This window comes from Alligator mississippiensis, chromosome 1 (assembly GCF_030867095.1).
Source record: "Alligator mississippiensis isolate rAllMis1 chromosome 1, rAllMis1, whole genome shotgun sequence".
NCBI lineage: Eukaryota > Metazoa > Chordata > Crocodylia > Alligatoridae > Alligator > Alligator mississippiensis.
Window position 1 is genome coordinate 15,902,464 of NC_081824.1, and position 12,855 is coordinate 15,915,318.

The following is a 12,855-nucleotide window of genomic DNA, read 5'->3' on the forward strand; positions in this document are numbered from 1 at the left end:
TGGCAATACCATGGGGGGTGGCGGCTCTTGGAAAAACCCTCCATACCTCAAAAATAAAAATAATACTTGTACTATATCCTCAAAAACATTTTACAGCTAGGTAACTAAGCCTTATAGCCCAGTGAGGTATTATCCTCATCTTAGAGAAAAGAGAGGAAGACACGCTGAGTAATTTGACAAAGATTGTCAAGGCTGGGGTTAGTGCACAGGAGGTCCTGGCTCCAGTTCTTTGATAGGAAAGTACCTTTCTTGCAACCCAGCCCTCTAAGGTTCATGTGCATGTCAAAGCTATTTTTGACCTTTAATATAATCTCCCTCCTTTTGAGGTATGAGTTCAAAACTTGTTTAAATCACAAATGAACAGACTGTGATAGTCTCAATTCTAATCGATTAAGTAATGGTTATTCATTTTGCAAGTTACCATATAACATGCTAGGGTTGATGGCCAGGGCTAGATTATGACATGCTAGGGCCCTAAAATATGCCAAGCTTAAGAAGCCCCATAGTATTACCAAAAAGTTACCTCAAGAATTCAGATATCAAATATCTGGCATCCTCAAAAATCTGACACTTCCCCCGCCGCTCCCTCCCGCTGGCCTGGAAGTGGCGGGGGAAGCTTGCATACGGCTGCTACAACCTGCATTAAGCACCCCGCGCTGCTAGTCTGCGTGCGGCCGGTGCTCCAGGACAGGCCACTGCTATCCCCCCATACCCTTCCCCAGCTCCGCAACTGGGTGCAGTGCCAGTTTTTAAAAAAATGGCATTTTCAAATTTCTGGTTCATGCTCAGTGCTGAGCACACCAGATTTGTGAGGTTTTACTGTATTTTTTTTCCATATTTAGAGGCCCCTCATAATGTGTAGCTTACTTAGCTTGAGCCTAAATCTGCCTCTGATGACAGCTTACTAATAGAGGGAGACCTGGAGAGGGAAATGTCAATGAGGAAAAAGGCATGTGGGAAAATCTACATACCAGCTGGTCTTACTGGTTCTGACTGGGGATATCTACACATGCATTTGATCTGGGATCAGTTTACATGTGAGTAAACTACTCATGAGCAAACGCCCCTGGGTAGGTGTCTACACATGCAAGGACGTGGGAGAGACTTGCTGCTCCTAGCAGCAAACCGGTGCCACTTCCTGGGGCCCTGCAATGGGCCTCTGCCACCACCAGGGGGAGCTCAAGGCTCTGGCCACACCTGCCAGCAGCTGGCAGCCATTTTTAAAGGGCAGCCCTGCTCTCTGGCCAGCTGCTTTTCTAGCCAGGAGCAGCGTGCAGAGGCTGCAGTCTGCACACGATGGCTCTCTTGCTGCAGCCTCTGCCTCTCCACACCATGGCTGCTCCCAGGGATGATGTATAGGGTGTGCGTCCAGGTGCATGTGCACCCCCTGAGCGTAGCAGTGCACCCCCTACAAAAAAACGCACTGCCGACACCGTTGGCGGTGCCTGTGGGTGATCGCTGCTCACCACCCCACTGCTAACACCGCTGGCAGCATCTGTGGGAGCTCCTGCTTACCACCACCACACTCCCACTACCACGCTCCCACTGCCACTGTGCCCCCCCCCAGCCACCGGGGGCACGTGTTGTTCATGGCTGCTCCAGCCACTGCCCACAGCAGTGACACCCAGCACCCGGGCTGCTGCAGCCTGTGGTGCTGGCCCTGCTGATCCCAGCAAGCCCCCACACCCACCAGTGGGGCCAGGGCACCAGGTGCAAGAGGTGATAGCCAATCACCTCCTCCTGCACTCCCCCCTGTAGCCCACCTGGACAATTACCCACAGACCTCCCACCCCAGCACCACACTCACGGCAGACAGTTATCAGGAAAACATTTTATTGCCTTCACAACAAACAGACCCACCCCTCCCTCCCCAACACCAGAGCTCATCCTTCTCCTCCTGCAGGCCAGCCACTCTCCTGTGCTGCCACCAAGCCCATGGTGCCTGGGCTCAGGGGGCACAGGGCTCCTGGACAACTGGGATGAGGAGCTGCCCATACCCCCACTGGGGCCTTCTCTGTGGAGGCACCCCAGGGCCAGCCCCTCCTATTGCCATTCTGCACCCCAAGCACGCCTCTGCTGCACATGTCCTGGGTGCTGTGCAAGGAGCTGTTTGCGTGGACCTAGGGGTGCCCAACCCACTACACCCTGCTGCTGCTGATCGCCATGGTGTCCCAGGCACATGAGCTCCTGGCATAGGACCCTGAGCTTCAGTGGTGCAGGGAGCAAGCCTGGGCTGCCCCACAACCTCCACCGCTGCCTGTGGCTGCGCTACATGTTCCTGCCTCCCACAGCCAAGGAGGACATCAGCACTGGCGTTGACACATTCATCAGCATGTGAGGGGCCCATGCCCACCTAACTGCAAGGGCACAGGCTGCTCAGTAAAGCTTTGCACTGTCTCCTGCCTCCCTGCATGCTGTGGGAAAAGAACCTGGGGGCCTGGGGAGTGCAGCCAGGCCAGGCAGGGAGGGGAGGGGAGGGGAGGGGAGGGCAGGAGCTGGAGCCAGAGGCATTTGCAAGTAGCAAATTTACTCGTGAGTAGTGATTTTTACTGTGCAGTAAGCATGTGCACATGCAGATGCACACACTTACTGTGCAGTAAACTATGCAACTGTGCAGTAAAGCATCTTGTGCAGATGCACCCACAGGGTAGTTAACTTGTGGGACTAGTTGCCACAAGAGGTTGTAGAGGCAGATTGCATAACCAGGTTCAAAAAGGCATTAGACAAATTCATTGAGGACTAGTCCATTGAGAGTTATTAAATAGAAGTCAGAGATGTACCCTCTGACATCCTTAAACCAATGATAGCTGATGACAAGAAGGGTATGACAGGCAACACTGTAGCAAGGGTAGTGCCAACAGTACACCAGCAGCAGTGCCCTTGTATTGAGGGGAAGCAAAATCAAATGGAAGTAATAACGTAGTAGTGCATAGGGGGTTCTCTGCACAGGACTCGCACTGGGCACCAAAATGCCTGGCTTTGGTGACAGAGCATATATTACACTAAACATTCTCTGTTCATATACTCTCCCTCTAAAGCATGTACTACTTGCCACTCTTGGAGACAAGGTACTGGGCTAGATGGACCCAATATGGCACTTCTTATGTTCTTATATTCTTAAATATTCACCTCATAGAGAAGCCTTCTTTGGCAGGGATATATGTACTCAGGGATACGTTTGTGGCAAACCAAAGTAGCTTTAGGTCAGGGCAGGGTAAATTTCTGGATGTGGCCAGCACTACCAATTCTTGATTTTGAAAGCTCCAAGTTCACCTGTCTAGTAATAATAAAAAAAGCAGAGATTCAATATTAAAATGAAATGGGAGTCTTAGAGAACTTATTTTCAGCTTTGGAGTAGCATCATTTATTACTTAACAGCCTGACATTCTTCATTTTGATGCACTGGGCTTTAAGAAGACAAATGCCATGTCATAGAATGACTCCCAGATGCTTCTCCTTCTGTCCAAATGTGCTATTAAACTTTTCATAAAAGGAATCAGTTTGTTAATATCAAAAAGAATTGTTAAATCAAGAATTCCCCCAGAGCCATGCAAAATTCTCCATGTTCAGAGCAGAGCAATTTATTTATATGACCTTTTAATCAATTCTGTCTATGTTTTTCTTTGACTTTGGGTGCAGATGAGCTAAAAAGCATGTGCACTCTGTCAAAACTGTCAAGTTTCATACTGAGACCACATGAAACTACAAGTTTTGCATAGTTTTGATCCAGAAGCTTAAGTTAGCCTTTACTCATGGGAAAGGATGCATGGAATTGATCAGACCTGTCCACAAAAGAGTGATGTTCTAGTTTGCAACAAAACATGAAACACAGGTTTGAAAGCTAAGAGCAAGATGTCACTCAGCTCCACTCCCTTCCCTAATGCCACTTTGAGGAATTTGATTAGTTTGCGCTAATGAGTTGCATTTTTTTAATACACATACACCATTACAATAATGGACCAAATTCAGACTTGATGCAGAGCCACTAAAATCAATGGTGTTACATGAGCCACGCAGTTGGCCAGACACTGTGAACCTTAAGTCCAACAGTGTAATACCATTACTTGCACTGAATATAGCCTGTCATATGAAGCATGGCTATCAGCACATATTTGGAGGTCTCAAGTTTTCTGCAGATCATCTGTAATTATTGTACAAAGCTAAACAAGTATTCTTAGCACTACTTTCTTCATTAGCCTGTCTCCACTAAGAAGACACTTTCTAGGGTCTGTGGCAAAGCAAATGTCACCAATTACAATAGTGATTTTCAAATGCTTAAGTGAGTGGGAATAACAGCACTCATGAGGATAATAATAAACATGTTTTATCAATATGTGTTTAGCGAATAATGTAATTGCATTGGTTTGGGCACCAGTGTCTCTGCTTTCAGGCCTATAGTTTAGGGACTCCAAAGTCTATCCAGAATTAGAAAAAAAGGTATTAACAGAAAAAGATTAAAGGTTCATGGTTTGGAATGACAATCTTCTTATGACGTTATAGATGATACGACAACATGACACGGTGGAGCAGCTTGTAAAAGCCCTTTGTTATTAGTACTGTATAATGAAAGGAGATCCCACTTTGCCATGTTCTAACTGAAAACTAGAGCACAGGGTTTTGAATTTTTCTACATTCTTTTTCCTAATTTTTCACACCAGGTTTTTGTGTAGATAAGGAGACATTACCATAGGTATCCTAATGTACAAAATGAACATAGCTAGGCTTCCTATATATCTAATGATCCCAGCAAAGGTCTTCTGTTCAACAATTACTGAGATTTGCAGAGTGCTGATGCAGTCTGTGCTCTTTCTTGTGAAATGTCAAACTGTAATAAAACAAAAGACATACAGAAAATTTTACTCTCTATGTGTATGTTTACACTTTTCTATGATACCATAATAGAGAATCCAATGGGAAATAGTTTTACTCATAGAAAACATAGACGGTAATTTTTTTTTTCATTTTAACAGTGACCTGAAAAGGCAAAAAAAAAAAAAAAAGAAAGAAAAAGAAAATAGGTTTTTATTCCTTTCTGCTTGTATGCAATACATGAAGCAGGCATGAATTATTTGTTTTTCCCTTCTTTTTAAAGTCTGCTCTTCTTCCGTATTTGAAATTCAGATTGTGCCTACCCTATTGTTTCCTAAGAGCCTCTGTGGACAACTGAAGAATCAAAATGTTTAGGATATCACAGAAATTATCAAAATAAATCTAAGTGAGTGAGATGGGAAGTGATTTTTATGCAAACTAAAATATTTTAATAGCTATTCTTATTACTTATTTAGTTCAAATACCTGTGAAACACTGAAGAGAAAATAAGTCTTTGTAAAGGATTCAAGAACCAAATTCTTCAAATGGGAACTGAGAAATGTCATGTACATTTCAATGTGCATTTCTGAAAGAACTAACAAGTTATTCCACCAAATTAGGAAAAAAACAAGATATTTCTAAGAGAGTGATTCTCAACCAGGTTGCCAGGACAACCTGGAGTGCCATGATATCTTTTGTAGGGTGCTGCAGGAAGTATGAGGAGATAAGTGATGTGTGAAGAGATACAGTTTTTAACCATGTTGGTCTAAGAATACAAGTAGTCAGTGTGCAAGGGGCGATATCTTTTATTAGACCAACTAGACAGCTGCAAAAAAAAAAATTCTCTTTATTTGCAAGCTTTCAGGCACATGCGCCTTTCCTCAGGCATAGGAGAAGACTAAAATTTCTCCCAGGTAGAAATGACTTTCTTACACGTTGGCTGACCTCCTACGTTGGGCTTTAAACTAAGTTTGACAGGGGATGGGAAGGCAGGAGATGGAGAGAGTCTAGAACCTACAAACTGCGAGACATGCAACAGTACATCCCACGTAAGTACTAAGGGCGCCTTTGGGCATCAGAACAGGGGGGCACCAAAGGCACCATTTGGAGGGCTCGAGTGCCTCTATACTAATGCTAGGAGCATGGGGAATCGGCAGGAAGAACTCACACTTCTGCTTGTAGATAATAACTTTGACTTAGTGGGGCTAACAGAAACCTGGTAGGACCCTACCCATGACTGGGAGGTACATATTGAGGGCTACAGGTTGTACAGAAGGGACACAGCAGGGAGGAAAGGGGGCGGGGTGGCTCTCTATGTAAAGGAGCATTATACATCTACCCTAATCAAAATGGGATCAGAGGAGGAGAACATTGAGGCATTGTGGGTTAGGATACATGGAGGTTGAGGGGAAAGGGACTTGGTGGTGGGGGTCTGCTAGACATGGAGTTCTTGAGGCAGCCCTCAGAGGCCATATGGTCTAGGGACATGGTTGTCATGGGGGACCTAAACTACCCTGACATCTGCTAGAAGGAGCAGTCAGCCAAATCCAACCATTCATGTAGTTTCTTAACCTGCATGCAGGACCTTCACCTAACACAGGAGATATACGGTCCCACTAGGAGGAATGCCTTACTGGACTTGGTGTTGGCTACAGGGGAGGACCTGGTAGGGGAGCTGCAGATTCGTGATCACCTTCGGGACAGTGACCACGAATCAAATGAATTCACCATACAGCATAGGGTGGCTAAGATAAATAGTAGGGTGAAAGTGCTTGACTTTATGGAGGCTAACTTCAGTGTGCTTAGGCGTCTAGTCAATGACGCACTGCAGGATAGGAGTACTGGCGAGATGGGAGTCCAGGAAGGGTGGTCGTTCCTAAAGGAACCGATCCTTAGAGCACAGAGGGAGACTATCCCAGTATGAGGGAAAAGGGTAAAGGAGCCAAAAAACTTCCTTGGCTAAACAGGGAAATCCAGGGGAGCCTAAGGGCAAAAAAGAAGGCATAAAGGCGGTGGAAGCAGGGGGAAGCTACCAAGGAGGAGTATACCTATTTGGCCCACACTTGCAGGGAGACAGTTAGCAAGGCCAAAGCAACTACAGAGCTGAGGCTGGCAACACAAATTAAAGACAACAAAAAGTCTTTTTTAGGTATGTCGGGAGTAAAAGGAAAGTGCAGGGCAGCATAGGACCCCTACTGAACAAGGAGGAGCAATTAGTGACATAGAGAGGGGACAAAGCTGAGCTATTCAATGAGTTTCTTGTCTCAGTGATCCTGAACAGGGCTCAAGATAAGTCTCCTAACAGGTTCTTAGATGGGCATCAGAGGGACATCAGCCCACTAACTGTTGATGCTGACTTGGTGCAGAGTCACTTGGATGGACTGGATGTGTTCACGTCAGCAGACCTGGATGAGCTGCATCCAGGAATACTGAAGGAATTGGCTGGTGTCATAGCAGAACCACTGGCACAGCTGTTTGAGCACTTGTAGTGCTCGGGTCAGGTCCCGGAGGACTGGAAAAGGGCCAATGTGGTCCCTATTTTCAAGAAGGGGAGGAAGGAAGATCCGAGTAATTATAGGCCAGTCAGTCTCACCTCCATCCTTGGAAAGGTCTTTGAAAAGATTATGAAGGAACATATTTGTTGGAGTCCAGCAGGAAAAATAATGCAGCAGGGAAACCAGCACAGATTTGTAGCAGGTAGATCATGCCTAAACAATCTGGTTTTGTTTTATAACAGGGTTACAAAATGCTTAGACACAGGAGTAGAGGTGGATATCATTTTCTTATATTTTAGGAAGGCCTTCAATACAGTATTTCATCCCATTCTCATAAACAAATTAAGATGCTGTGACTTAGATGTTTACATGGTTCGCTGGGTGGCAAATTGGCTTAGTGGTCACACTCAGAGAGTGGTAGTAGATGAGTCGGTATCAACCTGGATGTGGGTAGAAGGGTCCCACAGGGTTCAGTCCTTGGACCTGTACTCTTCAATATCTTCATCAGTGACTTGGATGTGGGTGTGAAGTGTACTCTGTCCAAGTTTGCAGCCGATACTAAATTGTGGGGTGAAATGCACACTCCAGAAGGTAGGGAACAATTGCAGGCAGACCTGGACAGGTTGGAAAAGTGGGCAGTATACAGTAGGATGCAGTACAACAAGGACAAATGCAGAGTGCTGCACCTAGGGCAAAAAATATCCAGCACACCTACTCGCAAGGAAGTGAGCCTTTCAGCAGCATGGAAGTGGAAAGGGATCTTGGAGTCATAGTGGACTCCAAGATGAACATGAGTCATCAGTGTGACAAAACAATCAGCAAAGCCAACCGCACTTTATCATGCATCAGCAAATACATGACAAATAGAACCAAGGAGGTGATACTTCCCCTGTATGCGGCATTGGTCAGACCGCAACTGGAGAACTATGTCCAGTTTTGGGTGCCGTACTTCAAGAAGGATGTTGATAGACTCAAGAGGATCCAGAGGAGGGCCACTCGTATGGTTAGGGGCTTACACGACGAGCCCTACAAGGAAAGACTGAGGGAACTGGACCTCTTCAGCCTCCGCAAGAGAAGGCTGAGAGGTGATCTTGTGGCAGCCTACAAATTCATTAGGGGGAAGCAGCAAGGGATCGAAGATGCTCTGTTCACCAGGGCACCTCTTGGGGTAAGAAGGAACAATAGTCACTAACTGACAGAGAGCAGATTTAGGCTAGACATCAGGAAAAACTTCATGGTAAGGGTGGCCAAAATTTGGAATGGATTTCCAAGGGAGGTGGTGCTCTCCCCTACCTTGGGGGTCTTTAAGAGAAGGCTGGATGGGCATCTGGCTGGGGTCATCTGACCCCAGCACTCTTTCCTGCCTAAGAAGGGGGTCACACTCAATGATCTGTTGAGGTCCCTTTCTACCCAGGCATCTATGAAAATTCATATTTCACAAGACAGTGGTGTAAGATCTCCTGGCTAGTAGAAAAGTTAATTCAGCATAGGCTTGGATAAAAGTTGGAGCAGTCCATTTACGTCAATGGTGTCTGATGGCAAGCAGGATGTTGAATTATGCTTCTTTCTAATTATTATTGGTAATGCATAGGGGGTGCACGCGAGTGCGCGTGCACCCCGAGATTGGCTGTGCACCCCCTGGAAGTGCCAGGCACAAAACCAGAAGTGCTGGTGGAATCGCACTTTCAGTTTTGCTGCTGGCAATTCCGGGCTCAGCGATTGGCCACTGGGAGTCCCCCCCCTCCCCTCCCCTCCCAGGTGGTGATAGGCTGCTGGGCGACATTCCTCCCCACCCCCCATTGGCAAGCTGGTGCCCCGCCAGACTCGAGAGGCACCAGTCGCCCGTGCTAGTTATGATGTTTAATATTTCACAGGAGGATTGGTGATGGAAGTTTCTCCTGGGTAAGGAATTTCTATGGTTTGCAAATATGCAAATTTGTCTGGAAACAAAAGGATGGAGCAAGGGTGTCAGCTTCCAGGTCTCAAGGCGTTGAATTTTACTTCCTTCTTGTCAAATTATGAAGTTTTTGTTTCAAAATGGCTAATTACAATATCTTCCATGTTTTGGGGATACAGGTTTTAGCCATGTTGGTCTAAGAATACAAGTAGTTTGTGTACTAGAGGCAATATCTTTTATTAGACCAACTTTTCCAGCCAGGAGATCTTATACCGCTCTTCTGTGAAATATGAATTTTCATTTCTACTTGGGAGAAATTTTACAGTCTTTGCATTCTCCTATGCCTGAGGAAGGGCTCATGTGCCTGAAAGCTTGCAAATTAAGAGAAAAATGTTTTTGTAAGTGTGGGAGATAAGCAGATAGGGGCAGGCTTAGGCTCTCCCTGGCTGGCTGCTTCCTAGCCCCTGTGCAAGGAGTTAAGCACTGTAGTCGATAGATTAGTATTTTAAATGGGGTGCTGCTCAACTTCCATAAAGGCTCTTCAGGATTTCTTATGTACCACAAATCAGAGGACAACAACAGAACACATGTGTTTTCTTTTGGACATCACCTTCAAAAAGTAATTTCTTTCTGTTTGGTATGTGAATTTAGAGATGCTCAGAAGTATTGGATTTACAGCCCTGGAGGAGGAAATTTTTATTCAGCCCAAGGACAAGTATAACCAGTGCAAGCAGGAACATTATATGTAGGTAGGAACTTTATTCCTGGCCATGTAGCTTTGCATATGTAGACTGGGCAAGCACACGGGCAACAGATAGAGAGAAAGAGACCTGTCCTGTTTTGGCCACAAAAACTGAGGGGCTGGGACACTTTCCTAGGAAGCTGGGGCACCTGGGCTCTAGGCTGCCTGTGCTCAGAAGGTAGTTCAAAACTGAGTGTCTCAGATTTCCAAGCACACAACTCTAACTACTCTACTACAGATTAGGCATTGCCCATTTGCTTCTCTGGTGTGATTTTTCAGGCTAGCCTCCAGGGCAGCTGAGAGAGGTACATGGGAGATATGTAAGGCCAGGAGGAAGAGAGCAAGCCAGCATGACTCAGGGCGGGTGGGTTCTAGCCTGGGTCCTTGTTCCCAGTGGGACAGATGCTTGTGCCTCCTCTGCCCATTTTTCCCAGCTTTGAAAGCAGCACCAGAAATGGATAATGGCTGTTCTGTAGCATGGTGCTTTGAGTCATGTGCTGGGAGGTCAGTGATACCCAGATTCAAACCACCTTTGGGTAAGAGGGGCCTAAAACCCAGGTCTCCTTCATTCTTTAAGTAATGGGTTTTATTTGACTACATTTTCAGGCATCTAAAGCTACCATGTATCCACAAGAGCACACAGAAGTGTCCCCACTACATACACAGCCAGCGCATAGACAACTGTGCATGCCCAGTCTGTGCCTGTCCACAGTTGTCTACATGACTAGGAATAGATTTTCCATCTGCATGTAAGTGCCAAAAATGCCATTCAGACAACTGAAAAGCGGACACTGAGATGACCAAGAAGGGATCGTATGTTACCCTACGCATTGAGGAGGGTGAGGATGTTTATGGTTCATCCACACCACTAAATACTGGATTTGTTATTCATCATTACTAACTGGAGTTAGATAATAAAATTTAGAAATTCCTGAACCCTTTCACAACTTCCATGGTGGTACCACTGGGGAAGCTGCATCTATGATGGACTGCCGCATCTGGATTTTGGTCAGCTCGAAAAGAAAAATGGCTATGCTGGAGTGTTGGATAATATGTTTTTAAATGTGTGCACATTTTATGTAATACCTTAATGCATTTATTTTCTTCAATGCTTAATTTCTTTCCAGGTTCTTCTTGGATTGTTCTCACTGCAGATAGTGAAGGTTTTGTTCCATTAACATTCAGAGCAACACAAGAGATAATCATAAGGGATGGAACTGACAGTTCAGAAGTCTGTGGAAGTGTCTCCCGTGAAAACAGCATTTCTATGCAAGCACCAAGCAGTGTGACATAATTTCTGAATGAGGAATGCAAATGACATTCTCTTATGAGGCAATTAGAAAAAGATGTTCTGCAGTATCAGAAACTGCATGACTAGAAAGTTGTCTATAGTGCTCTCAGTGCATTGTAATGGTAAAAAGTGTATGGCATGATTACACAGTAACTAGATACTACAGTCCTGTTTGGGGCCCTCTGGTTCCTTCTGCAGGATCATATGTAGATTATTGTTCGTTTCATCTGTCACTCTTAATGGCTCTCACTGGATCTGAACAGTAGGTATAGCTCATATTTTAGCTGTGTTCATGATGTAAGTTAACAGTGGTTGCATCTACATGAGATGCTTTACTCAAGATAAGAGCAAATTATTGCACAGTAAGCGTCACCATCTACATATGCAGATGCTTACTGTGCACTGATTTGCTCTAATCATGAGTAAATTTGCTACCTGTAAATACAACTAGCATATTTACTTGGGAGTAATTACTGCACAGTATGGCACATGTAGATGGCTGACTGGGAGCAAACGTGCTCCCGGTCAGCTGGGCAGCAGGGGGCAGGAGATTGTTCCCCACCCCCAGGAGCTGCCTGCCATCAAGGAGAATGGGCTGGGAGATTCTTATCTTCCCGAATCAAGGGAGCTCCCCCTGGCTGCTGCAGGGGGCCGGTGCAGGACCAGTGGGGGGTGGGAGCAGAATGCTGCCATGAGCAACAAATCTGCGTCTGCTTCTCCACAAGTCTAGACACCTGCTTGGGGTGGGCTTACTCTAGAGTAAATTACCAGCCAGCAGTGGACTCTTTCCCAGCAGCCCCTGCATGTGTAGCTGGGGCAGGTTTCCATGGAGACCCCAGCAGCAGCCACACTGATAACACAGGGCCAAGGTTTCCGTGGAGACCAGCCCCAGCAGCGCACCAGCCTCTTCCTGGTGTGGGGGCTGTGCCATAGGCGGGAGCAGAGTAGGCTCAGCTGCCATCACCTGTGCAAGACAGGCAGTGGCACTACTGGGAGGGGTGGCTATGGGAGGCTATGGGGAAATTTGGGGTGGCTGTAGCCCCCCCAAGTCCTCCTCTAGTGCCATCCCTGCTGGCAGGGTATACAACAGAGTGGGGAGCTGCTCCAGGGCCAGGCTGGGATTTTGCAGCAGTGACAGTATGGCCCAGAGCCAGGGCAGAGCCATAATCTGCAGCCTGCATGCCTGGGGCAGGGGCGTGCAGGCAACAGATCATGGCTCTGCCCCAGCTCCGGACCACACAGTCACCACTGCAAAGAGCCGGGGCAGAGCCATGATCCACTGCCTATACATCTCTGCCTACGGCATGAGGCTGCAGATCATGGCTCTGCCCTGGCTCTGGACCATGCAGTCACTGCCCAAGATCCCAACACGGGTCCAGAGCAGCTCCGCACTCTGCCATTGCCCTGCCATTACTGCTGGGGCCATGGAAACCCCAGCTTCATGCTATCATAGCGTGGCTGCTGCTGGGTCTCCTTGGAAACCAGCTCCAGCCACATTGTCAGGGGCTGCTGGGAAATGGAGTCTGGCCACTGGCCAGATCTGCCATTTTGCCCACCCTGCTCTACAGTAAACCCACCCTGGAGCATTTGCACATGTAGACACACACAGTATGAGATAATG

At 46.7% G+C, this 12,855-nt stretch overlaps 2 protein-coding genes across 2 annotated transcripts in view; one reads left to right on the plus strand and one right to left on the minus strand.

Moving 5' to 3' along the window:
- The window catches only part of LOC102566623 (WD repeat and coiled-coil-containing protein), a 28,977-nt gene extending 17,740 nt beyond the window's left edge, over window positions 1-11,237 (plus strand). Inside the window, exon 3 of the mRNA XM_006269668.3 lies at window positions 11,071-11,237. Within this exon, the coding sequence (XP_006269730.2) occupies window positions 11,071-11,237 (167 nt within the window). The remainder of the gene's footprint in view (window positions 1-11,070) is intronic.
- FKBP1B (FKBP prolyl isomerase 1B) overlaps window positions 1-12,855 on the minus strand; it is a 137,598-nt gene that overhangs the window by 105,244 nt on the left and 19,499 nt on the right. The gene's annotated exons all lie outside the window — the stretch shown is intronic.